Genomic DNA, 26,558 nt, shown 5'->3' on the forward strand with positions numbered 1-26,558 from the left:
TCCGAGCACGGAGTGGAGGGGGGAAGAGGAAAAAAAAAAGCCATTTAATGCAGACAAAGGTTGTATGAAAATATAATTCCGCTTTTGTTAGCAGCCATCAAACTCTAAAAAGCGTCACTTTTGTTTTCTTGTAACATTGTGAAAACCTCGTGTCGGATCGAGAGCTGGGGCCCTCTCGACTAATCGCCTCTCCTTTGTGTTTTTAGATTATAGGGGCAATTAGTGTTGTCAAAACCTCTGGCAATTCTCTTTGCTCTTGACAGGGTGTCAGTCCGCTGGGCGAGAAATGGAAGGTGTTATAACTCTCCGGTAATTAGGATGCCTCCGATTTGAAAATGCCAGCAAACGTGTTCGAGGGGCCGCGGGAGGGGGCGGGGAGCCCGCCCGGCCTGGGGGGGATGCGGGGGAGCAATTAATTAGGGGCTCTCATTCCGAGCACGTCGCCCGGCTGATGAATCTGCGGAGGGAAATTAGCGGCGCTCCGGGCGCGCACCTCGCTCGCCTCGCCAGCTTCCCCCTCTCCAGATGTTCGCTCCACAGCTGGCTGGGAGCACCTGAGCGCCCAAACAGGAGTTCTTCACCGGGTTCTGGTGCCACGGTGGGTGGCAGAGCCTTGCAGGGCGTTGTGGCTTCGTCCTGAGGATGCAGGGGAAGGAGCTGCAGCCCTTGGGTGGGAAGGCGGAGGAATGAATCGATAACTCCGCCACCGAGGTGGCTGGAGGGGGAAACGCTGGTGACAAACAGAGCTGGCCCGGTGGCCGACACCTCCCTGCAGCAGAATGCCTGAGTCAATAGATAAGGCGCTGCAATCTCCCTTGAAGGTCAGCTGGACACCCACCAGGACAGGAGGGACTGCACGGTGTCACCCTGTGCTGCCATCCCTGCTGGAAGGTCCAGACTGGGCAGTCTGGGCAGCACTGGGGCTCCTGAGCAGGAGGGGCTGGCAGGAGCCAGGCTATCCGTGGGACTTTGCTGGGTTTCTCTGTTCTTTGCTCTTGGAGATCCTGAAATGCTGGGGTGAGGAGTTTAGTTTGGATCAGAACTGGGTCTCTAGCTGGCAGCAGGAGCCTGGCTTGTGCTCATGCCAAGGAGTCATTGTCCCTTCCTGGGATCCCCTGGTGCCTCCTGACCAGCGATCCTTATTTGCTTTCCCATGAAAATGGGGCATCCAGGAGGGTTATTAAACCACAGCAAATCCATAACCCTGCCCTGAGCCTCGGGAAGGGCTCTGAACTGGTGGGATTGGTGAAAAGCCGGGACAAGGCAGCTCCCGGTGGCTCCATCCGGGCATTGCTCCACCTGGGCAGGACCCAGCAGCGCTGGGATCCATCACCGACACCTCCAGAGCTTTCCCAGGGGGTGTGGACCTGTGTTTTGATAACCAAAGGCAGGGGCTGGCAGGTTCCCTCGGTCCTCCCTCCCCTTGGCGTGGTAATGACGGGAGTTACTGGTGTCAGCTGGAGGTAAAGCTTTGATGTGTCTGGAGAACCCCATAACCTCTTCCTCGGCGCTCTGCTCTGCAGAGTTATTTGGGTGATCCCTATCTTCCCACTTCCCTGGCGTTTCCCTGCACCTTTCCCATGCTCCCAGCAGGGGAGGGAGCTGGCGTTTGATGCCCAATTCCCCTAGCTAAATTGCCTTTCGAGAAGGGGGAAGATCATGGTTTGGTGCTCAATTCTCCTAGCTAAACTGGATTTTGAGAAGAACCCTCAGCTTGGGAGGAGCTGGGGTTTGATGCCCAATTCCCCGAGCTAAATTACATTTCGAGAAGAACCCTCAGCTTGGGGGGAGCTCATGGTTTGATGCCAAATTCGAAATGCTAAATTGCATTTCGAGAACTCTTAACTTGGGGGGAGCTGGGGTTTGATGCCCAATTCCCCCAGCTAAATTGCATTTTGAGAAGAACCCTCAGCCTGGGGGAAGCTCATGATTTAGGAAGCTCCATCCCGGTGCCAGCAGCACCGTGGGACATCTCCCTGCCATTGCCATGTCCCAGTGGCTTCACCTGCAGGTGACACAGGCATGGAGGACATGGAGGATGCTCCGGGGGAGGCACTGTGGGTATTTGGGGTGAATTTGGGGCTGGCAGTGGTGACATGTCCTTGCTGTCACAGGTCCCCGTGTCCGTGGCCATGATGTCCCCGCAGATGATCACGCCGCAGCAGATGCAGCAGATCCTCTCCCCGCCCCAGCTCCAGGCCCTCCTGCAGCAGCAGCAGGCGATAATGCTGCAACAGGTAACGCTGAATCCAGCCAGGAAATTCCCGCTGAGGTCTGGGAATGCTGGAGTTTGCTGGAGGCAGAAAAATGGGTCCTTTCCTCCTTGGGTTCTTCTGTTCTCCACGTTTCCTTTGGGATTCCCAGCACGTCCAGGGGTGAAAAGAGCTGCTGATGCTGCCACCCTGAGCCAGGGCCTTAAAATCCAGAAAATATCCTTCACAAGGGCTGATTTGGGGCTGCCGGGGTCAGGGTGGAGGCTCTTGGCTCGATGTGGTCCCCGTGGCCACCGCAGGGCTTTGGGCAGCTGCCTGTGTCCAGCTCCAGCCCTGAGGTTTGTTTCTCAAGGCTCGGCTTTTCCAGAGATTTCACTCGGTTGGGGAGGGAAGAAAAAGGAGAAGGAGGAAAAAAAAAGCAGATTTCCACTCTGAAACAAAATAGGTCTGCTCGGGTAAACAGCTCTGCCGGCGGGAAGGAGGGAGAGAGGGAGAAACCCCACAAGCATCCTCCACACCCTTCCTCCTGCCTCCAGTACCTGTTTACTCCAAACAGGCTGATAAGGATTCAAGGTTGGCCCCAGGGAAAGAACAAAGGGTAAACACTACCCTGGGTGGGTCCTTCCACAAGCCTCTCTGGAGCCGGATAAAGAAACACGTTTGACTGCAAATTAAACAACCCAGGCCGGAATAGCTCACATTCTCCACCGGCAGCAAACCAAACATCACACCTCTCACCCCTGACCCAATGTTCCTGCTCCCAGCCCGGCCACGCCGCAGCTCCCTGGCTCGGGCTGGCTCGGGGGTAAACACCCAACCCCTCCAAACCTGTTCTCCGACACAAACAGCCACTCGCTGCCGGCGGCCCCGAGCTGATAAAGGCTTCCCGGCATCCCCAGGGACATTCCTGAGCCCCTGCGGGGCTGGCAGGGAGCTCTGGGGTCTCGCTGACCTCCCCGTGCCTCTCCCACTCCCCTGCACGCAGCAAATCCATCACTCACGGTTTATTCAGGGGTTGGGAGAGAGCTGGTGGTGATGCCAGCGGGTCCTGGTGCTGTGCCACCCTCTCCGGTGGTCCTTGGGGGTTTATCCCTGTTTTTCTGGCCTGGCAAACACCTCTGCTGTGACTGAGGAGCTGTTTGGGCTGCAGGGCTGAACCCCCAGGTCTCACAGACCAGGCTTTGGGGCTGGCCCTTCCCAGCTGGAAACCCCTGGCTCTCACAGCACTTGCCAGGGGTGTTTTGGGGTCCCACCATGCCAAAAATGGGGTTTTCCCGTGGCTGAAATGCTGTGGGATGTGCCAGAGCACCCCAGCCTGCTTTTCTGTGCAGCAGCAGCGGGTTGGCGCTAAAATAAAATATAAAATAAATTACATAAACAGCAGGTGGGGCACTGGTGGTGTTTGGGGGTTCACTTGCCACGGGCATCCGGAATCCTTGGCGATGTGTCCGCAGGGTTCCTCTGCTGCCCTGACACCTCTGGTGGGTCCTTTCCCTCCCACCCTGCCCGGGTGACACAGGGAGCCTGCCCTGGTGGCAGTGCCAGGGGGTGGCATGGCTGTGACAAAGCCTTGGTGCTGGGCACGGGGTGAGGTGGGCACGGGGTGAGGTGGGCACAGGGTGGTGAGGTGGGCACGGGGTGGTGAGGTGGGCACAGGGTGGTTCTGCTGCTGATCCCACTGCTCTCTCCCCTTCCCAGCTGCAGGAATACTACAAGAAGCAGCAGGAGCAGCTCCACCTGCAGCTGCTCACCCAGCAGCAAGCCGGAAAGCAGCAACCCAAAGAGGTGAGCCGGGCTGAGCATTGGGAAATTGGGGTGCTGGGGCTGTTCGTGGCCATCACCCCTCCCAAAATCCAACACCCTGCTGGGCACCCAGCACTTAAAATCCTGCTTTTTCGCAGGGAGGGAAGATTTTAAGCCTGGATGGTTTATTGGGGTGTCACAGACACGTTGGCATTAGGGGACCAGGGTGGCTGGAGTGGCTCAGGGTCACTTGCCAGCCTCTCACTGTGGGATATCAGTTCATTTATAGGGTCAGGTTTATCAGAGCCATCTCCAGGAGCTGCTGGTGCTCCAGGAAAGGCAGGAGGCATAAATGGGAGCTTCCTCAAGGACTCTCCTGCTGGCCCTGCCGCTGTTCTCTTGCAGCACCGAGCAGGGATATAATTAAGCTCTAACAAAGCGCTTGCTTAGCGGGCTCTGCTTTAAAAAGCGTGTGTTAACTTTTAATTAAATGGTACAGAGGAGACGGGAAATTTATCCGACAAGAAAGAGAGGCTGGAGGGGGGAGGGAAGAGGTGCTGGATGCTGCTGGAGGTGGGTGAGTCCAGCTTTCCAGCTGGGAAAAACACTGAGGGGATCCCAGCGAGGGCATGGCAGTGTCTCCCCTCCTCAAAATCCTTGCTTTCACCCCGAAAATTTGGGGAGCTGATGTTCCTAAAGTCTCTGTTCGCCTTTGCCTGTTGGGAATGCGATGCTGTGGCTTCCCTGGAGGTTCAGGGAAGAGCTGGAGTGTGTGGGATGACTCCACAGAGCCGCCCTTGGCTCCTCCATGGAAACCTCGGCTGGATCTAATTCCAGCCCTGCCGCAGGGTTTGTAAACCCAGCGCCTTCTGCTTCCCCTCTGCCCCATTCCCAGGGCTCACTGTGAGCCAGCAGGGGGATCAGCAGGTGGGAATGGAGCCGGGAAGGAGCAGGAAGCAGGGAGTCAGGAGCAGGGAGTCAGGAGCAGCATCTCGGGAGGAGTGGCTCAGATCTCCCTGGCTGGGGGTGCCCTGGAGAAGGGGAGGACAGACAAGAGGATGGGAATGTGTGGGAAGAGCCTGCCAGCAGCATCCTGTCCCTAAGGATGTGGGGACACTCGGTGTCCCCTTGTGTGGGGGCACGAGGAAGGGGCTGAGCGAGGCAGCTGATCCATGAACCCACACATCCCCCAGGGACGGGGCTGAGCTGCAGCACATCCCAGCCCATCCTGGAGCATTTTCCTGTGCCGGGGTGTGAGGATCAACCCCCAGCAGCATCCTAGCTGTGGGGGAAACCAGGATCTGAGCTGCAGGGCTGGGATGCTCCAGCATCCATCCCGCTTCTCCAAACCCACCACAAGCATCACCCAAGTGCTGAGACCCCAAAACCCTCTGGGACAACACCTGTGTGTCCCCAAAGCCACCGAGGGCAGGGATTGTCCCTCTCCCGAGGCAGCCCGGGTGGGGAGGGGGAGCTGCTGGCGCCTAACCCCGGTGTCAGCTTAATGAAGTGCTGCTGTCAGTCCCGCGTGTCACAGCGCAAACTCCTCCTGATGTGCTCATAAATCAAAGTGACGGCGCCTCTTGCCCCGGTGGCTGCACCCGCTCAGCTGCGGCTAATGCAGCCCCGCGCTGGGATGGGAGCTGGGAATGAGCTGGGAATGGGCTGGAATGGGTTGGGAATGGGCTGGGAATGAGCTGGAATGGGCTAGGAATGGGTTGGGAATGGGCTGGAATGGGTTGGGAATGAGCTGGAATGGGTTGAGAATGAGCTGGAATGGGTTGGGAATGAGCTGGGAATGAGCTGGGAATGGGTTGGGAATGGGTTAGGAATGAGTGGGGTGGCCAAGCATTCAGTCCCAATGCAGAGCCCAGCACCTCTGGGAGTGGCTTTTCCAGCAGGAATTTGGGATGACCAGGGCGGGAGGGTTTTGGGAAGGCTGGGGGTGTCATCCAGGCTCTCCCCACCCTGGTTTGTCCAGGGGAAACTTGGATTGGAGCCCACAGGATGGTGGGTGGCTCTGCACCTCTTCCCCCATCACTTAGGGTTTTGTGGTGCCACAGTTTCTCCCTAGGGGTGGGAGATTGGCTTCCCCACAGGATCAGTCCTTGGTTTGGCCTGGATTTGTGTTCCTGGGGCAGCTCCTCCCGTTCCTGCTCTGTGGGAGCTGGAGGGACATGGATTTGAGGCAGGTGGAGGTGCAGCTCCAACCTTCACAGCAGCAGGTTCAGCACCATCCCTGCCAGAGCCACGTGTGGGTCAGAGCTGCCCGGGGGGCTCAGGGGGTCCAAATCCAGCCAGGGAGAGCCTGGCTGGGCTGTGGGATGCAGGCAGCATGCCCAGGGATCCTCCTGCCTTCATCCACTCCCAGTTCCACAGCCTGGAAGTGACGTGGGTGAGGCTGTGTTGGAGCAGAGCTCAGGCTTGCCCTGGGGCCCTCGGGGAGGGCGGTGGTGCAGCCGGGAAGAGGAGGAGAATCCCATCCCATCCCATCCCATCCCATCCCGTCCCATCCCAACCCAGCTGCAGTTTCTAACCAGCACAAGGACAGTGTGTCAATCCCACAGGGTGGCACCCCAGGAGGGGACATTCCAGGGGACAGAGCAGCCTCTGTTAAAGCCTTCAGGCTGCAGCCTGGCCCTGCCCTTTTCCCTCCATCCTGCTGATCCCACAGCCTGGAGCCCTCCTGGCTCAGGATCCAGGGATTTCTCTTCTCTGAGCAGGAATTGCTTTGATTTGTGCCTTGATCTTTAAGCCTCAGAGGTGCAGGGCTGAGACAGAGCCGGGGAGGATCCAGATCTGACTCGAGGGAGGCAATTCTGCAATTCCAAGAGGTGGAGAGGACAGGGAGAGTCCACACGTCCTTCTGAGGCTGGGAAAATGGAATTTAACTCTCTGTGCCCTAGACAGGACTTGTGGTCATGCCTGATGTTGCAGAGGGGGGTTTGGAGGCCATCCTCAGCCTCCACTATGGCTGAGCATCAGCAGCATCCACAGGGACCCACCTGCATCCCGTGGGACCCTGGGAGCTGGCCCTGAACTCAGTCGTGGACTGGGATGTCCCCAAATTCAGTCATGGACTGGGGTTGCCCCAAATTCAGTCGTGGATTGGGATTGCCCCAAATTCAGTCATGGATTGCGATTACCCCAAATTAATTCCTGGAATGGAATTGCCCTCAACTCATTCATGGGCTGGGATTACCCCAAACTCAGTCATGGACTAGGATGGCCCCAAATTCAGTTACAGGCTGGGATTACCCCAAATTCAGTCATGGACTGGGATTGTACCAAACTCAGTCATAGCCCCAAATTCAATCATGGACTGGGATGGCCCCAAACTCAGTCTCAGACTGGGATTGCCAGCGCCTGTCTGCTGTTCCCTGTCGATGCAGCCTCAGGGATCACCAGTTCCCTGGAATTCCCAGCGCCTGGGGGGCCTGAATCCCCGAGTTGCTCGTGTTAAAAAACAAGGACATTCTCACTGCAGAGCTCTTGTCTCCTCAGCGAGAACACGAACATGAAAACACTCCTTTGGGGGCTGCAGAGTGCAGCGAGGGGGGGATGTGCCCCCAGCCCGGCTCCTCGCTCCCCGCCGGCACCGTCTGCCCAAACAGGGGGGTTCGGGGGGTTCACGGGGTCACGGAGCCGCCTGCCCCACTAATGAGGCCGGGCAGCCCCCGGGCTGCTCCCCTCTCCCGGCCAGCTCGGATTAGCAGCTGCCTGTCCCCAGCCCTAATTGAATTCTCTCCCCTTCACTTAATTCTCATGGATTTCTCGGCGCCTCCCCAGGGACTCGTCCTGCCTAACTAGTTTAGGGCCAGCGCTGCTGGTCAGAGCCTGGCCAGCTCCGGGGGGTGGGGGGACAGTCACCCACATGGGGGGTGGCTGGGGTGGGGACACCATGCTGCCACTACCCCCTGCCTTGCACCAGTGTCAGCCCCTCACCAAGAAGGGGCTCACAATGATCATTTTTGGCAAGTAGGGATCATTTTCCACCTTAGAGGAGGGTTCTGTGCCTGCTGCCTGCTGGGACCCCCTTTTTATCCAGCCAGTCCTCCCCATGGGACCCCCCAGCCGATCTCTGCATGTTCCTCCCAGCACAGCTCCCAGCAAGCCCCCAGCTCCTCTCTCTCCCTTTCCTCACAGCGCTTTATTTTTCCCTTCCCCTTTTCCCTTCCCTTCCCTTCCCCTCCTCTTCCGATAGATCAAAGCCTCCGTCCGGCTCAGCCGGGAGCCGAGCAGGCCCCGCAGCAGGATGGAGACACCGCCGGGCACGGTGTCCCCACTGCCACCACCCCTCGCCGCCACCACCCCTCGCCGCAGCCTCCAACCCCCGCCTGCCCCGCCAGGCTGGGAATAATGCTGGGGTTTGTCCCTCCTTTTGTCTCGGCAGCCGTTGGGGAACAAGCAGCTGGCCTTCCAGCAGCAGCTCCTGCAGATGCAGCAGCTCCAGCAGCAGCACCTGTTAAACCTGCAGCGCCAGGGCTTGGTGAGCCTCCCGCCGGGGCAGGGCACGGTGCCCCTGCAGAGCCTGCCCCAAGGTAAGGGGCACAGCCCGCGGCGGTCCTGGGCTGCAGGGAGGGGTGGGAAGGGCTGTGGGGTTGGGATTTTTGGTGCCCCGAAGTTTGGGGGGTGGTGGCATCGGTGGTTGGTGCCGTGCAGGATGGGGCTCTCGGGTTCATGTGGCACCTGTGGCAGAGGGCACGGGGTTGGGGCACCTCTGGCAGAGAGATGTGGGGTTGGGGCATCTCTTCCTCTGGCAGAGAGATGCAGGGCTGGGACACCTCTGGCAGAGAGATGTGGGGTTGAGGCATCTCTTCCTCTGGCAGAGACATGCAGACTTGAGGCATCTCTTCTCTGGCAGAGATTCAGGGTTGGGACATCTCTTCCTCTGGAAGAGAGATGTGGGGTTGAGGCATCTCTGGCACATGATGCCAGAGAGATTCAGGGGCACCATGTGCCAGATCTCTGGGGCATCATGTGCCAGATGGCATCATGTGCCATCTCTCTGGGGCACCTCTGGCAGGGAGATGCAGGGTTGGGACACTTCTTCTCGGGCAAAGGGGTGCCAGGATGTGGGAATCCAGGCTCTCCTCCCTTCTGGGCACAGCCCTGTGGATGCCTTGCTTTGGGTCTCCCAACGGGGCCGTGCAGCCTCCCCTTGCCATGCCCAGCTCCGGGTGACATTTGGGCACTCAGGGGGCAGTGAGGATGCCCTGGCTGCTTCCCCATGGCCCTGCTGACGCTGGTCACTCCCTCCTGTGCCCCAGCTGTGTGCCCCTCGGACCTCCAGCAGCTCTGGAAGGAGGTCACAGCCGCCCAGCCCGTCGAGGACAGCATCAAGCAGGAAGGTCTCGACCTCACCACCAACACCTCCAACTCTACCTCGTTTTCGGCCGCCAAGGTCTCGCCTCCCATTTCCCATCACCCTCTGCCCAATGGACAGAGCACCATGCACACGCCGAGAAGGGACAGGTAGAGCCGGGTCGGGCCCTGGCACTTTGTGTTTTTATTCCTGGAGAGGTGGAAGGGGTTGGATCCACCACCCCACAGGGCTGGGAGGAGTTGGGGGGTCCTGCCCACCCCTTCAATGAACCCTGCTGCTGTTTTGCTGCACCCACAGCGGGCAGGGAGCTGTCACTGGGTGGTTTTTCATGGATCCTCGTGCCTGGGAATGCTGGAGCATCCTGGCTGCCCCATCTGATGGCTCCTTTCCCTCCTGTGCAGCTCTTCCCACGAAGAGACCCCCGGCTCCCACCCGCTCTACGGCCACGGAGAGTGCAAGTGGCCTGGCTGCGAAACCCTCTGTGAGGACTTGGGGCAGTTTGTCAAGTAAGTGCTGCCCTTTTTGGGGAGGTTTTTCTGCCTCAGGCTGGGACAGAACGGAGCTGGGGGAGGGGGAGATCCTGGAAATGGGTCCAGACATCCCAAAATGTGAAACTGGCCAAGTGAAAATCGGTGTTTTGGTCCTTTGGGAAAACCTAAAGTGTGTTCCCAGAGCTGGTGACCCCATGGAGATGGGGAGAACACCGCAGGGGTGCTGCTGCTGTTGCCCCATCCCTGGAAGTGTCCAAGGCCAGGCTGGCTTGGAGCAGAAGCTGACCCTGCCCATGCAACGGGATGAGCTTTATGAGCACTTCCCGGCCAAACCGAGCCGAAAAACCAGCTTCACGAGCCAAACCAAGCCAAAAAAATTGAACGAGCGGATGATTTGGAGGAGGCCAGAGCCCGGGCAGGCGCCAGCAGCAGGCGAGGGGGGCTGGCAGCCCCTGGTGGGGGCGCGGGGGGAGGCGGCAGATGGCAGATGGCACCGCTGACACCGCTTGTGGGCTCGGCGCTGACTGATTAACTCTGCTGTCGGAGAGCCCTCTGCTAGCGTCAGGGTCAAACAAATTGTTTTCACGCTTCGTCAGAGGTTTACTTAATTAGTTCATTTGCAATTAGATCTCTTTGTAGCCGGGATTTTTAGCAAAGACATCAGAAGGAGCTGACGGGCTGGCGGGCTGCTTCCCCCGCCTCCCCGGCTGTCTGCTCGGCGAGCGCCGCGCTCTGCGCCGGGCGGGTTTTGGGGTTTTCCGAGCTCATCCCATCCTCTGCTGTGCACTCAGGGGCATAGCCTTTGGGCTGTGCCAGCCCCTCATTCCCAGGGAGGTTGAGGTGGTGAGAGAGGTGTGATTCAGCCTCCTGTGTCCTCCTTCTCTGAGTCATGGGGTGAAGCCAGACAAGGCATCTCCTCCCTGGTATGTTCCAGGGGCACACGAGCAAGCTCTGGGGCTGGAGTGACCAGGGAATGCCCAGGGCTGGGTCACAGTGCCAGGAGGGCTGTGCTGTGCCAGCCAGCATCCCTCTGTCCCACCTTCCTGTCACCCTGGGCATCAGGGCAGCCTCCCAGCAGCACTGGGCTTCCCATCCCCTCTCTGGGTGTGGATTGGGGTGTGGGACAGACAGACAGACAGAAAATTCCAGCCCCAAAGGCCAAGCCCAGCTGGACCCTGAGCCTGGGCAGCTTTGAGCATCCCCTGTGAGGGGCAGCTGGGCTGGGCAGTGCTGGGGTGGGAAGGGGCAGCGTGGCCTTGGGGCAGAGCTTGGTGAGGGTGAGGGTCAGTGGGAAATGGCATGGGTTTGGTTCCCTGCAGGAGCAGCCTGGCTGTGCCATGCAGGGAGGGGAGCAGGGCTGGGGCTCTGTGGGGTTAGCTGTGGATGGGTTTGGCAGCAGGGCCTGCCTCCCTGGCGTGTCTGTGCAAGCTGGGGCTGGAAGGCTCTGGGAAGAGACTCCTGCCATCTTCCACATCCTGAGCCAGCCTGGAGCAGGGATCCTGAGCCACCTCCTGGCTTTCTCCATCTCAGTGCTGGGGAACATCCAGCACAGGGCCCTGGGACCTTCCAGCATCGCCTTTTGGGGTGTTCCAAGGGTGGCATCTGCCCAGATCGCCCTCCAACCCATCATCCTGCCCCTCCAGTGAGGACCCCCCGGGTTGTGCCCTCCCCAGCAAGGACATGGCCTGGTGACATCCTCAGGGCTGGCTGTGCCCCACGCTGGTGCTTTGCTGGGTTTGGGGGTGAGGTGATGCCAAGATGTCCCTGGCCTTGTCACCAGGAGTCCTTCCCCCTTCAAGGAGAAGAGAAGGCAGCGAGGATCAAAGGTCCTGGTGCTTCCTAAACAAAGCACCTCATAAACACGAGGCAGGGAAGTGGCAGGATGGGGAAAATCCTGGAAATGCCACCAGGAAATGCCACCAGGAAATGCCACCTCCTGCCTTCAGGGCTTTCCTTAGAGGGTGTCAGTCACCCTCCCACAATGCTGCCTTTGTCCTGGGAACCTGCTCCTCAGCTCCTCCTGCTCCAGGAAAATCCAGAGGCTGCTCCCAAACGCCCCGGGGCTGCCAAGGGTAGGGCTGAGTGTCTCAGCCACCCTCCAGCCCGGGTTTGGGGTTGTGGCACAGCCTGGTTTGCTCAGTCACCTCCGTGCCTCAGTTTCCCTTTGCTCCTCCCGCTTTGGGCAGCGCTGCTAGAGCATCCCTGAGGAATTTGCAGGTCGGGGCTGATCCCAGATGTGGTTCCAGCAGAAGGTTTGGGCACGTCCAGGGCTAACCAACCCTCGTGCTCTCCTCCCCAGACACCTCAACACAGAACATGCACTTGATGACCGAAGCACGGCCCAGTGTCGAGTCCAGATGCAAGTGGTACAGCAGCTGGAGATACAGGTGGGTGTTCCACCCCAGCCCTCCACAGGGACAAAAAGCCACCTCCTTGTCACTCTGTGCCGTGGCTGCTCCCCTATGGAAGGGTGACAGGGCTGGGGACCATAACCACCCACCTGGGGACTCGTTTTAAACACCATTCCCCAATAGGAATCCTGCATCCAGGTGGAAATCAAGCTCTCAGATGAGTTCCCCACTCTTCCCAAAGTGGATAAAAGGAGATGCCACAGTGCTGCCAGGGGGTTTGTCCCCACAGGGGGGACACGGGCTGTGCCACCTCCGTGGGAGCCACGGGGCTGCTTGGAAACCAGGCCACTTATTTTGGTGGCTGAGCGTGGTCTTGGGAGCCCAGCTTTGGGGCGCTATTTTGGGCGAGGCAGTTCTTTAAATAGCATTTTTCCCAGCCTCCCTGAGCCCCCAGCGTGCTGAGCATGATTCAGTTAATGGAGAAAGGAGGGGGGAAAAAAGGGGGAGTTTGAAAATGGGATGGGGCAAGGGGGTCACTCGCTGAGACCCCCGTGGTGTGACAGTGCTTGGGGCTGGCAGGAGCTCAGGGTGGCGTGTGCCACCACAGGGGACACCAGCACGGTGGGACAAGATGAGCAGCACCCTTGGGACTCCCACCCAGAACTGGGGGACACCCAGGGGCTGTGGGATGGGGGGACAGAGCCAAACCTGGGTGGGTGGGGAAGCTGCACCCTCCCGGGTTGATCCATCCTGCTCCCCATCCATCCCTCGCCGAAGCCAGAGGTTGAAAGTAATTAGTGGGGCTTAAAGAGGGGAGGGGAAGGAAGAGGGGAGGAGGGAGAAAAAAAGAGGAAAAAAAGCGAGCTGAAGGGTGAGAGCAGAGCTGTGTGTGCAGAGAGGAACCTGCCACGGAGCCACCAATTAGAAAGTTTGGAGCGCGGAGCTCCCGCTGTGCCGGCGCGGAGCGTCTGCATCACGAGGGGAGAGCTGTCAGCTCTAATGAGCTCCACGGCAGCGCCAGAGCAGCGGAGCCGCTCCAAACTTGCGGCAAACTCCGCTCTGCCTCCTGCTTTTAACCCCTTCCTCACCCGCCCGGGGAGGGGGCTCGGCTGGCGAGCAGGGACCCCCCGAGCTTGAGGGGTCCCGGTGGAGAGGGAAGGTGACGGGAAGGGAGCTGGGTGTCACATCCCATCGCCTCCGCCGGCCTCAAAGTCGCTCCTGGTGCCACAGTGAATATTTCACCCTCCCTGCACTGCCGGCGAGTAAACAGGCGGCAGGGAGCAATTAGAGCGATGTTGGGAACGCGGGGGGATGGAGGCAGGGCTGGGCAGGGAGCTGCTGCTGGGAAGAGGGCAGAAGGGACAGGGGGACAAGAGCGGCCAGGAGGGAGAGGCAGGGCTGTGGTGGGTGGCCCTGCTGGTGGGTGGCAGCTTGGAGGCTCGGGGAATTCCATGGATTTTTCACCTGAGTGCTCACATGGAGCTGGAGGTGGCACCTTGGGGACACTCCGGGGGCTCATGGCAGCTCCTCCAGGCCATGGGCAGCTCTTCCAGGCCAATGGCACCTCCACGGTGGCTTTAGCACTGCCTGACTGTCCCCTCCTGCCTCCCCAGCTGGCCAAGGAGAGCGAGCGTCTGCAGGCAATGATGGCCCATCTTCACATGAGACCTTCAGAGCCAAAGCCTTTCAGCCAGCCTGTAAGCGTGAGTCCCTTCCTGCCCTCTGTGTCCCCTCCCCGATGGCTGCTGTCCCCTCCCTGCCCTGTGCACTGTCACCTGGATGGGCTCTGTGGATGGATGTGTCCTGAGCACTGTCTGGCACAGCCAGAGCAGGAGGGAAATGCAGCTCCACCAGCTCTGACATGGAGTGGGTGCATCCCTATCCCATGGGTTCATCCCTATCCTATGGGTTTATCCCCATCCCATGGATTCATCCCATCCCATCTCATCCCTATTCCATGGGTTCATCCTATCCCATGGGTTCATCCCTATCGCATGGGTTCATCCCCATCCCATGGGTTCATCCCCATCCTGTGGGTTTATCCCCATCCCATGACTTAATCCCCATCCCATGAGTTAATCCCATGGGTTCATCCCATCCCATGGCTTCATCCCATCCCATGGCTTCATCCCCATTTCACAGGTTCATCACCCCCATCCCATGGGTTCATCCTCTTCCCATGGGTTCATCCCCACCCCACAGCTGCATCCCAATCCTCTGGCCACATCCCACCCATTCCAAGCCCAGCAATCCCCCCCTGCCAGCCCCTCCCCACCTCCTTTGGGGCAGAACCCTCCAGCATTCCCAGCGCTCTCCCACCCTTCCCAACACCCTCCCTCCCCGCTGTCCCTGCAGCTGAACCTGGTCTCCAGTGCCACCCTCTCCAAGAGCACTTCCGACACGTTTCCCGACGGTTTACCTCATCCCCCCACCTCGGCCACGGCCCCCATCACCCCCCTGCGCCAGGGCCCCTCCGTCATCAGCTCCTCCACGCTGCACAACGTGGGGCCCATCCGCAGGAGGAACTCGGAGAAGTTCTGCACCCCAATCTCGTCAGGTGAGCTCCGGGACGGGGCTCTGCAGCCTCCAGGGTGGGAGGCAGAGTGGGTCCTTTCATTCCTTTTTTTTTTTATTATTTTGTTTGCTGCAGAGCTTGCACAGAATCACGAGTTTTACAAAAACGCCGACGTCCGGCCGCCCTTCACGTACGCCTCGCTCATCCGGCAGGTGAGACCCCAAAACTCCTCCCTGAGACCCCAAAACTCCTCCCTGAGACCCCAAAACTCCTTCCTGAGCCCCCTCAGCTGCTGATCCCCCATCTCTGCCCCTCGGGCTGGACGTCAAACCCCACGAGTGACGGCCTTGTCCCCTCTCTGGCTCCCCAGGCCATCCTGGAGACCCCCGACAGGCAGCTAACGTTGAATGAAATCTATAACTGGTTCATGCGGATGTTCGCCTACTTCCGGAGGAACACGGCTACCTGGAAGGTGAGACAGCCCTGCCTGGCACCCTGGGCTCGGCCCAGACCACCCTGGGCTCATTCCATTCCACCCAGGGCTCACCCAGCTCACCCTGAGCTCACCCCATTCCACCCAGGGCTCACCCTGAGCTCATCCTATTCCACCCAGGGCTCACCCATCCCATCTTGGGCTCACCCCATTCCCCCCAAACTTCACCCCATTCCACCCCAGGCTCACCCCATTCCCCCCAAACTTCACCCCATTCCCTCCAGGCTTCACCCCATCCCACCCAGGGCTCACCCAGCCCACCCTGGGCTCACCCCAAACTTCACTCCATTCCCTCCAGACCTCACCCCATTCCCCCCAGGCCTGGCTGCAGCACGAGATGCTCCTGTGCCAAAGGACAGGTTCATTGCCTAGCTCTTAAGATGGTGCAGGAAGTGATTTTTGGACCAAATGCCACTTTTTTTGCCCCCCAAAACACCTCACTGGGTTGTGGAGATGCTGCAGGGGGATACAGCAGAGGGCTGTGGGGTAAAATCCAGGGATTTTCTGTGGAGAGCAAGGGCAGAGAGAGACTCAAAATAGCAAATAATGACAACGTGGGGGCAGGTGACACTGCTGGTGGCCCTGGTGGTGGCCAGGGCTGCAGGTCTTTGTCCCCAGGGATGGATGGATGGATGGATGGATGGATGGATGGATGGATGGATGGGGTGGCAGAGGGACCACCAGCAAGGGAAACTCCTCTGCCATCCCCCCTGGTTGCCCCAAAGGCACCTAATGAAAGTTGTTGTCCCTCAGGAGGTTTTGTCACCAGCCTGAGCTGATGCAGTGAATTTTAGGACATCTCCCCCTTTGTTTTTTATCAACCAGAGCTGAGAAAAACCCTCTCAGAGGAGCAGGGAGGTGTGGAAGGAACACTTCTGTGATTTCTGTGATTCCCCTCTTGCCTCAGCCGGGGAAGATTGATTTATTTATTGTTTCCTGCTGCACGTATTTACTGAGAGGCAGCTCAGCTCCCTCCTGCTCGGGGCAGCCAGGAGGGAAGTGGCAGAGGGAGTTTAAATAAAAATAATTAAAATCAGCAAGGTGCAAGCGAGATGGAGCTTTTGGAGAGGCTTGAGGAGGAGAAATGCGTTCTCCTGGAGCTCAGGGCCCCCGTGTGTCGCTGCTGCACACACAGGCTTTGCTGCCACAGGAAGCTTTGGGGTGGATATCAGGAATTTTGGCTCCCTGGCTGAACCTCAGGGTGGCAGCAATGGGGCAGAGGCTGCTGTTTGCCCCTCTGCAAGAAGAAAATGCCTTTTTGTAGCTGAAAGGAATAAATATTTTGGGATTTTTTTTGTTTTCCCCACACACAGTGTTGCCAAAGGCAGAGCTGGAGCAGGGCATCCCCCAGTCTTCTGCTTCCTATTTTTTTTTATTCTTTATTTTTCCCTGTTTTACCCCCATAAAAGGGGATTAAAAAGAGCTGGAGGTGGGGAAGATAATTCCCTTCCCAACTTCCAGTGTCCAAGGCCAGGCTTCCTCTAAAGGAAGGCGATGCAGAGGGAAAAATACTGCATTTCCTCTCCTTGAAAACCACTTTTCTGGGGTTTTTCCTGGGATGGGGACCAAGGTGGGTGAAGAGAACCCACGGGGAGACCCCAGCAGGGCGCAGGGATGGGTGGAGGGTGGAGAGCAAACATCATTAGAGCAGAGAGATGAGAAGCAAACAGAGCAGCTGGGCCTGGCTCTGAGCAAACACTGCCTGGGAACACAAAAGCCACCTCGGGCTGAGGCAGGATACATGTCCCCCGTGCTGTGGGGGTCCCAAATCGGGGGGCTGGCCTGGGAGCAGCACGGGGATGGGGGTTCAGGGGTGCAGAATCACAGCCAGGGTTGGTTTTGTCCCCAGCTGAGGACATGGGACTGGGAGCAGAGAGGTGACACAGAGGGAAGGAGGGGACAGGGACACTGTGGGCAGGCAGGTTGAGGCTTTGGCACTCTCAGGGCTTTGTTGGGACAAAGGGAAGGACGGAGTGTGGGCAGGATTGGCCTGGAGAGGGGGGACAGCCTGGCTGTGCTGGTGGGGACAGAGGGACAGGAGCAGCCCTGGCAGGGATGGAGTGAGGACAGGGTGGGGACAAGGGCTTGTCCTGCTCCCTGGGGTCCCTCTGGGAACAGCTGGGGTGTCTGTGGGGTGCAGCCTGATCCTTTTCTGTGGGTTTGGGGCCAAGAGGGGCTCTGTGACAGGGCATGGCCCGATGGAGTGTGTCCCTTTGGGTGACAGTGGCACCAGGCTGCCACCCAGATGACCTGAGTCAGGGTCCTGGTGTGACCCTGACACCCCAAAAATCCCATCCAGCACCACCAGCCAGGCCTGGATCTCCCTCCCCTGTGAGCTGCTCACAAAGTTCCCCTTCGGGCTGCCTGTGCCAGGGGGTGAGAGCAGCCAGAGCCTGTCCCTGCTGCCTGTCACCATGTCACTGTGTCACCATGGCATGGCTGGCTGGATGGATAGATGGATGGATTTATGGATGGATTTATGGGTTTATGGCTGGATGACAAGGGAAGAGCCCAGCTTTGTTTGTTTTCCCCCTCAAATTCCAAGCCGACGAGGTGACACTGCTGCCATTCCCCGAGTTCCTGGGCACGGTGGCACTTGGTGGCTCAGTCCTTGTGTCTCCTTTCGCCTTGTTGTGCTGGCCAGGCTCCTTTGTTTATACAGCCCCCGTTCGACCTTTTAAATTGCTGTTAATGTTTTAGCGTAACGAATTAGTCTCTCATCACGAATCAGGACTCGAAATAAAAAAAAAAAAAAAAAAAAGGAGAGGGAGAAAAAAAAAAAACCCCTCCGAGGCCAACTTCCTGAAATTGGGGTCATTCTCATTTGCAAGGCAGAGAATCTGAGAACCTTAATGCAAGGAAATTTATTCAAAGGCAGAGCCCCGGCGTGATTAGGCCCTTTGTAATTATAGCTCGGAGAGATTCCACTCCAGCCTCCTGCCTCCCTCATGGATTAGCAAGTGAGTCGGAAAAATACACAGGATTTAATTAGAGGCAAATTAAAATTGGTAATGAAATAGGGGCAGTAGCAAATGGCAGGGAGTTGGAAGGGGAAAAGGGAGCTGGTATCTCTCGGGGCTGCGCTGTCTGCCTACGTGTGTGTCTCTTTATTTTACATTTAGAAATGTAAAGATGGGCGATGTAAAGAAGAAAGGGAGGGAAAGGACCGAAACGGGAGGGAGGGGTTGGGGAAAGGGAGAGAAAGGGAAGAGGAGCTGGCTTTGCTGAGCATGGCCACAGCTGCAGCGGAGAGGGTGGCACTGCTCCTCGCTGTGTCCCTTGTCACACCCTGTCCCCACCGTCCTCAGCATCGGGGTGAGGGCCTCCAAGTGGGGTTTGTCCTGTGTGCAGTTTGGGGTCATGTGCCACGTGCTATTTGGGGTCATGTCCAGTGTGCAGTTTGGGGTCATGTCCAGTGTGCAGTTTGGGGTCATATCCAGTGTGCAGTTTGGGGTCATATCCAGTGTGCACTTTGGGGTCACGTCCAGTGTGCAGTTTAGGGTCATGTCCTATGTACAGTCTGAGATCATGTCCAGTGTGCACTTTGGGGTCATGTCCTATGTGCAGTTTGGAGTCATGTCCTACATGCAGTTTGGGGTCATGTCCCATGCACACTTTGGGGTCATGTCCCACATGCAGTTTGGGGTCATGTCCCATACACTGTTTGTGGTGATGTCCTATGTGCAGTTAGGGTCATGTCCTGTGTGCACTTTGGGGTCATGTCCAGTGTGCAGTCTGAGGTCATGTCCCACATGCAGTTTGGAGTCATGTCCGATACACAGTTTGGGGTCATGTCCAGTGTGCATTTTGGGGTCATGTCCAGTGTGCAGTTTGGGGTCATGACCTCTCACCACCCTCAGTGCCAATGGGGTGAGGGAGCACTCAGGTGATTTGGGGAGCACTCAGGACACCCCAAGAGCTGTGAGGCTGGGCAGGGAGGATGCCAATGAGAAAGAGGAGGGTGTGGACAGCGGGATGGGGTCAGTGGCCCTAATCCCATGCCCTGTGTCCCCTCAGAACGCCGTCCGCCACAACCTGAGCCTGCACAAGTGCTTCGTGCGCGTGGAGAACGTCAAGGGCGCCGTGTGGACCGTGGACGAGCACGAGTACCAAAAGCGAAGGCCACCAAAGATGACAGGGTGGGTGCTCCTGTCTCACAGGACACAGCCTGGGAGCTGCTGCCACCGCGGTCCCCAGGCTGCCACCGCGGTCCCCAGGCTGCCATCACGGTCCCCAGGCTGCCATCGCGGTCCCCAGGCTGCCATCATGGTCCCCAGGCTGCCACCGCGGTCCCCAGGCTGCCACCGCGGTCCCCAGGCTGCCATCATGGTCCCCAGGCTGGGGATGCTCAGCTCTGCATCCTTGTGCTTTCTCTCTTCCTGCAGGAGTCCGACCTTAGTCAAAAACATGATTTCAGGACTCGGTTACGGAGCACTTAATGCAAGTTACCAGGTAAGGACCCCACCTGATGGGGACAGGGGGACACTGAACCCCTCCACAGCCCTGTTCTCCACTGGGGTCTTGCATTTCATCAGGAAATGAGGGACAGGGGGATGGCTTCAAGCTGGAAGAGGGAAAATTTAGGTTGGATAGATAGATTATTCCCTGTGAGGGTGGGGAGGCCCTGGGATGGATTTCCCAGAGGAGCTGTGGCTGTCCCATCCCTGGAAGTGTCCAAGGCCAAGCTGGAGCACCCTGGGATGGTGGCAGGTGTGGGATGAGATGACCTTTGAGGACCTTCCAACCCAAATTCCGTGACCCCCCTGCTCCCCATCCCAGGCAGCGCTGGCGGAGAGCAGCTTCCCCCTGCTCAACAGCCCCACCATGATCAACACCAGCTCGGCCAGCGCCATGCTGCACGTGGGACACGACGACGTCAGCAGCACCGTGGAGCAGGTCAACAGCAACGGCAGCAACAGCCCCCGCCTGTCCCCGCAGCAGTACAGGTCAGCCTGGCTGGGGACAGGGTGGGGACAGCGCTGGGGACAGTGCTGGCAGAGGGCACAGGGCTGGGGACAGTGCGGGCACTGGGCTGGGGACAGCCTTGGCAGTGGATATGGGGCTGGGGACAGTGCTGGGGACAGTGCTGCAGTGGACACAGGGCTGGGGACAGTGCTGGCAGCAGGCACAGGGCTGGGGACAGTGCTGGTAGTGGGCACAGGGCTAGGGACAGTGCGGGCACTGGCCTGGGGACAGTCTTGGCAGAGGGCACAGGGCTGGGGACAGTGCTGGCAGGGGACATGGGGCTGGGGACAGCGCTGGGGACAGTGCTGACAGCGGGCACAGGGCTGGGGACAGCACTGGGCACAGTGCTGACAGTGGACATGGGGCTGGGGACAGCACTGGGGACAGTGGTGGCAGCAGGCACAGAGTGCTGGAGGGCTTGGTGCTGAGGGATGGTGGCACACTGGACACCTGGAGCTGCAGGTGGGCTCCTGTCCCTAGAGCAAGGGGGATTTTGGCTCCTGTCCCCAGGGCGAGGGGAGTTCTGGACCCAAAACTTTGAGGAGTTTTGGGTGACAGAATCAGCTCCCCGAGGCTGCAGGCTCCCCCTCCCCAAAGCCACCAGGCTGCTTGGGGGCTTCTGGCCCTAGAGCAAGGAGGGTTTTAGCTCCTGTCCCCAGGATGAGGGGGTTCTGGACCCAAAACTTTGGGGAGTTTTGAGTGCTGGGATCACCCTCCCCACAGCCACTGGGAGCTGCTTATGGGCTCCTGTCCTTAGAGCAAGACAGGGTTTTGGCTCCTGTCCCCAGGATGAGGGGGAATCTGCACCAAAAACTTTGCGGAGTTTTGGGTGCTGTGACCAGCTCCCCGAGGCTGCAGGGATGAGCTCCCCGAGGCTGAAGGTTCCCCCTCCCCAGAGCCACTGGGAGCCGCTTGTGGGCTCCTGTCCCTAGAGCAAGACAGGGTTTTGGCTCCTGTCCCCAGGATGAGGGGGGTTTTGGCTGCTGCCCCAGGGTGAGGGGGCTTCTGGACCAAAAAATTTGGGGAATTTTCGGTGCTGGGATGAGCTCCCCGAGGCTGCAGGGATGAGCTCCCCAAGGCTGAAGGTTCCCCCTCCCCAAAGCCACGGAGAACTGCTTGTGGGCTCCTGTCCCTAGAGCAAGGGGTGATTTTGGCTCCTGTCCCTAGACCAACATGGGGTTTTGGCTCCTGTCCCTAGGACGAGGTGGGTTTTGGCTTCTGTCTGCAGGGCAAGGAGAGTTTGGGCTCCTGTCCCCACGATGAGGGGGGTTCTGGACCAAAAAATTCAGGGAATTTTGGGTGCTGGGATGAGCTCCCCGAGGCTGCAGGGCTGAGCTCCCCGAGTTTTCAGGAATGAGCTCCCCGAGTTTTCAGGAATGAGCTCCCCGAGGCTGCAGGGATCAGCTCCCCGAGGCTGCAGGGATCAGCTCCCCGAGGCTGCGGGGCTGAGCTCCCCGAGGCTGAAGGCTCTCCCTCCCCGAGGCTGAAGGCTCTCCCTCCCCGCAGCCACCCCGTGCACGTGAAGGAGGAGCCAGCCGAGGCGGAGGACGACAGCAGACCCGTGTCGCTGATGGCCAGCACCAACCAGAATGTGACGATCCCCGACGACAGGGACCTGGAGGAGGAGCTGCCGGTGGAAGACTTGTCCTAAGGACTCCTTCCTCCTTCCCCAGCGAGGGGCAAACCCTCCCCACCCTCCCGGACGGAGAGCAAGCCACGCTCCCACCTCCCCGAGGTGCCCTTCGGCGTTCTTCTGTTCTTTCAAGGCACTTCCACAAAGCAAAAAGGGTTTCCTTGGGACGACGACGATGACACCACCACCGACCTGATGCTGCTGGCGTGTCCCTCATGCCACCACTGCCACCACACGAGAAGCAAAACCCCCCCCGAGCTGGACTGTTCCTCCCCTCCTCCCTCGGTTAGTGACTGGTGGACGAGGATGGTAGGTCGTTCTGTCCGAAATGGTCCCTCCTTCCTTCCTGCAGGGAAGGCATCTCTGTCCCCTCTGTCCCCGCTGAGCCCCTGGGGAGCGATGGCACCGCTGTCACCTCGGCGTCCCCGGTGGGTTTTGCACTAAGGAGGGACCCTGGAGCCTCCAGCCAGCTTTGGGGGAAGAAACGGCAAAATGGGGGCTGAGTCTGGATGTGGGGCTGGGCACGGCGCTGGGAAGGACACGGAGCAGCGCGGCGGTGGCACAGTGTCCCTTTGTCACCTCTACCCGGCAAGCAGAGCGGCCTCCCAGCTTGCCCACCCTCCCCAGCTGGTTGGAGGCTGCTGGCCCCAGCAGTGCTGACCACAATCATCAGTGCTGACCACGGCCACCAGTGCTGACCACGGCCACCAGTGCTGACCATTGCCACCAGTGCTGACCATAGTCACCAGTGCTGACCATCGTCACCAGTGCGGACCACAGCCACCTGTGCTGACCACGGCCACCAGCGCTGGCCAGCGAGGACACAGCTCCCTCCTTCCTGCTGGACATTGGGTGACAACGCCTCCCAGCCATCAGGGATGGCCACAGGGCTGATTTCACTGCAGGAAAAGGCTCCCTGTGCATCCCATTCCACCCCAAAATTGGGGACAGGGGCTTGGTGGAGCAGAGCCAGGCACAGCCACAGCCAGGCACCTGCAGAGGAGCTGGGGGTCATCAAAGCTGTTCCTGGAGTGTCCCTGTGGTGGCCAAAGCTGGCCCTGGAGTGTCCCTGTGGTGGCCAAACTGGCCCTGGAGTGTCCCTGTGGTGGCCAAAGCTGGCCCTGGAGTGTCCCTGTGGTGGCCAAACTGGCCCTAGAGGGTCACCATGGTGGCCAGACTAGCCCTGGAGGGTCACCATGGTGGCCAAACCTGGCTGTGACCCCCGAGCAGAGCCTGCTGCTGCTGACAGGAAGGGGGGGAAAATTCTGCTTTTCATCTTTTCTTTTCCTTATCCTTTTGTTTGCGTCCAGATGGGAAGATACCAAAAGATTTTCTTAGGGACAGAAGGTCCGTAGTTCAGGTGAACAGATGGTATTCGTGCCAAAAAAAAAAAAAAAAGAAAAAAAAAGAAAAAGAAAAATTAATAATAACGAGAACAACACAAACCAAACACCCCTTTTCTCCCTGCTCTTTCTTTCTGGGGTGGTGATTGGGGTATCCAGGCTCCTCCTGGGAGGCAGTGTGACATTCCCAGTGGCCCGTGGTGGCTTTGGGGAGCATCACCTTCCTGCAGGAGCATCCCTTTCCCTGGGAATCGATCATCCCCTTCCTCCCTCCCTGGCACAGCCGGGCTGGCACTGGCTGTCCTGGCACCCGGAGGGGCTGGGAGTGACCTGCTGTGGTGGCCCTGGAGCTGCTGTGGTCACTCCAGAGTGACCCCAAGGGCTTCCCCGTCCCTCTCTGTCCCCATCATCCCGGGATGACACATTCCCGGGGGGGTTTTGTCACCACGGGAGCTGCGGTTTGGGTTCAGAATGCCCCAGCCAGCTGTGGGTCAGGGGAAGGTGTTCATCTGTCCCCATGTGCCACCTCTGTGCTGTCCCCGAGGGGCTGTGGGGTGTCCCCAGGGTGGCTGCAGGGACTGGGGTGTCCCAGAAGCAGAGCCCCCCAGCCGTGTCCTGCTGTGCCACCCCCGTGTCAGCCCCGTGTCACCGCGGAGGGACACAGGAGGGAATCCCCGGGGCTCTCCGGGCTGCCGAGCGCTGTCCCCGTGCCCGAATCCCGGGATTGTCGCTGCTCCCCCCGACACCCCTCTAGGTGTCACCCGCAGCTCGCGGGACAGCTCCTGCACTCCCAGCTCCTGCACTCCCAGCTCCATTCCCAGCTCCTGCACTCCCAGCTCATTCCCGGCTCATTCCCGGTCCATTCCCGGCTCATTCCCGGTCCATTCCTGGCTCATTCCTGGCTCATTCCCACCTCCATTCCCGGCTCATTCCCAGCTCATTCCCGGGTCCATTCCCGGCTCCATTCCCAGCTCATTCCCGGCTCATTCCCGGGTCCATTCCCACCTCCATTCCCGGGTCCATTCCCGGCTCATTCCTGGCTCATTCCCGGGTCCATTCCCGGTCCATTCCCGGTCCATTCCCGGCTCATTCCCGGCTCATTCCCAGCTCCATTCCCGGTTCATTCCCGGTCCTGCTGACACCAAAGCCCTGCCCGGCCTGGGGGTACCCAGCGAGCCCCCCTTGTGCTGTGCGATCCCAACCCCTCATCCTGCCCAGGGAGCCGGGAGCCACCGCGGATCTTCCCCGACTGGTTTATTTTTTCCTCTTTTTCTCTTTTTTTTGCTCACCTTTTTTTTATTTTTTCCCCTTTTTTTCCTTATTTCTTCTTTTTTCTTCTTTTCTGTCTTCTTTTTCCTTTTTTCCTTTTTTCTTTTTTCTTTCTCTCTCCTTTTGTCCTTTTTTCTTTTTCTCTCCTTTTGTCCTTTTTCCCCCTTTACCTCTTTTTTTTTTCTTTTTCTTAATGCCCCTTATTTTCCCTCTTTTCTCTCTTCCTTTTTTTTCCTTTATTCCTCCTAGTTTCCTTTTTTCCCCTCATTTTTTATTCTCCTTTTTTCCTTTTCCTTTTTTTCCTTTTCCCTTTTTCGCCCTTCCCTTTTTCCTTTTTTCTCTCATTTTTTCTTTTTCCATTTTTTCTTTTTCCCTTTTTTCTCTTTTTCTTTTTTCCTCTTCCCATTTCCCCTTCCCTTTTTCTTTTTTCCTTTTTTTTCTCTTTCCCCTCTTTTTTCCTCCTTTTCCCCCCATTTTTTCCTTTTTTCCCTTTTCCCCACTCTTAATTTAACTCATTTTTGGAACAAGTTTACAGCTGCCGTGGTGGTGTTGCTGGGAAATAGCTTCACCTCTTGCTGCTTTATTCCCAGGAAGGGAATTTATTCCCAGGGATGGAATTTATTCCCAGGAAGGGAATTTATTCCCGGGAAGGGATGGATTTTGGGATGCTCAGCCACCCCTCACCCTCCGCAGGGAATCTCTGCCTCCCTCCAGGCTTTTGGGATTTTGGGAATTATTATCCCTTTTTGGGCACTGATTTTCACCTCTCACCAATTTTTGGGGGGATTCAGTAGCTGCTCCACTTTTTCCCCTTCCTCATCCTCTTTTTTCCCACCTCCTCGAGGTGTGATGATTTTTTTTCCAGCATTCCCAGAGCTCCAAACACCCCAAAAACTCCTCCCAGCTCCCCACAGATTCAGCCAAAATCCCCCCCTGAGGACCACCCGGCTCCTTCCCCTCCCACTCCAGGAATTCCCAACCCATCCCAACCACCATCCCACCTCCCGAGAGCACTCCCTATATATTATATATATAAAAAATAAATATATAAATACAAATTTTTTTTTTGTTTGTTTCCCCCTCGAACCGCAAGGCGCAGGTTTGGAAAAATCCCAAGTGATGCTTTTCCCCCTCCGGGAATTCCATAATTCCCAGGGAATTGTGATTCTCAGGGGTGAATTGAATTCCTTCTCTTACCCCTCCCACCCCCCCTCCGCTTCACTTTTCGGGTGGAATTTTCCGGAATTCCGCGAGTTTTACCTCAAAAAAGCCGCGGCAGGGAGGAGCAAGGACCAAACACGAGGCAGAATTGTGTGTCTGTATATATTGAGATATTGATATTCTGGCTGTCAACCCACCAACACAAACTGGGGTTTGTTGGTTTGTTTGTTTGTTTTTTGGGGGAAGGATTTATTCTGTATTTTTATATTTTATTTCCTATTTCTGTCCACTTTTTTGGGGGTCAATTCTGTGAAGGGAACCATGAGCACCTCTCTGGACCTAAAGGCATTTTTCTGGTATCTCCCACTGAATCAATCTCTCCATTTTCCATATTTTTTTTTTAATTTTATTCCAAAATAATTTCCCTTTTTCCCCCCCAAAAGTCAGCAAGCAGGGGAGGGGAGGGCAGCAGCCAAACCTGCACCAAACCAAAGGGTTTTTCTCGCTTTGTTTACACCCCTGGCTCACCTCCCAGCATCTCCCTGGATCTTGGTTTTCCTCCTGGAAGCGCTGGGGAAGGTCGGGACAGAGCCGGGGATGGATTTGGGATGGATTTGGGGACAGATTTGGGGACAGATTTGGGGACAAATTGGGGACATCCCACCGCGGGACGCACCAACCCTACCGCGATTTTTTCCCATTTTTCCCCCTTTTTCTCCCCAATCCCTGCGGGAAGGTGATGCTGGGTTGGCCCGAGGGGGCAGAGAGGAGGGCGGAGGTGTAAAAAAAAAAAAAAAAAAAAGAAAAAAAAGAACTTTTTCCTTCCCCGGCTGTGTAAAGGAATCGCCTGGCTGTGTATTTGTACTCCGAGCTCCGTGCGTCTGCCAGGGCAGACGGTAAACCCGTGTACAGTAGGTCTAGCTGCATGTAATCTGTATGGACAACGGCATTATAAAATGCAATAAAAGAAATTACCTATCGTGCCGCCGGCCTGCCTGCTTGCTTGAGGTTGTTGGGGGGGAAAAGGGAAAAAAATTAAACTTTTTTTCCTTTTT

At 57.9% G+C, this 26,558-nt stretch overlaps 1 protein-coding gene across 2 annotated transcripts in view; it reads left to right on the forward strand.

Moving 5' to 3' along the window:
• FOXP4 (forkhead box P4) overlaps positions 1 to 23,180 on the forward strand; it is a 59,105-nt gene extending 35,925 nt beyond the window's left edge. Inside the window, exons 4-17 of one of the 2 annotated variants that reach the window (XM_085083178.1) lie at positions 2,115 to 2,237; positions 3,912 to 3,998; positions 8,350 to 8,497; positions 9,227 to 9,431; positions 9,684 to 9,788; positions 12,073 to 12,160; positions 13,738 to 13,827; positions 14,480 to 14,681; positions 14,775 to 14,851; positions 15,010 to 15,111; positions 19,150 to 19,271; positions 19,518 to 19,584; positions 19,912 to 20,078; positions 21,604 to 23,180. In XM_085083178.1, coding sequence (XP_084939304.1) covers positions 2,115 to 2,237; positions 3,912 to 3,998; positions 8,350 to 8,497; positions 9,227 to 9,431; positions 9,684 to 9,788; positions 12,073 to 12,160; positions 13,738 to 13,827; positions 14,480 to 14,681; positions 14,775 to 14,851; positions 15,010 to 15,111; positions 19,150 to 19,271; positions 19,518 to 19,584; positions 19,912 to 20,078; positions 21,604 to 21,748 — 1,728 coding nt within the window. In that variant the 3' untranslated portion in view covers positions 21,749 to 23,180. The remainder of the gene's footprint in view (positions 1 to 2,114; positions 2,238 to 3,911; positions 3,999 to 8,349; positions 8,498 to 9,226; positions 9,432 to 9,683; positions 9,789 to 12,072; positions 12,161 to 13,737; positions 13,828 to 14,479; positions 14,682 to 14,774; positions 14,852 to 15,009; positions 15,112 to 19,149; positions 19,272 to 19,517; positions 19,585 to 19,911; positions 20,079 to 21,603) is intronic. The other variant, XM_085083179.1, reaches the window with a different exon arrangement.
• Positions 23,181 to 26,558: the final 3,378 nt, after the last annotated feature.

Source organism: Lichenostomus cassidix, chromosome 26 (assembly GCF_008360975.1).
Source record: "Lichenostomus cassidix isolate B80296 chromosome 26, HeHo_3.0, whole genome shotgun sequence".
NCBI classification, from domain to species: Eukaryota; Metazoa; Chordata; class Aves; order Passeriformes; family Meliphagidae; genus Lichenostomus; species Lichenostomus cassidix.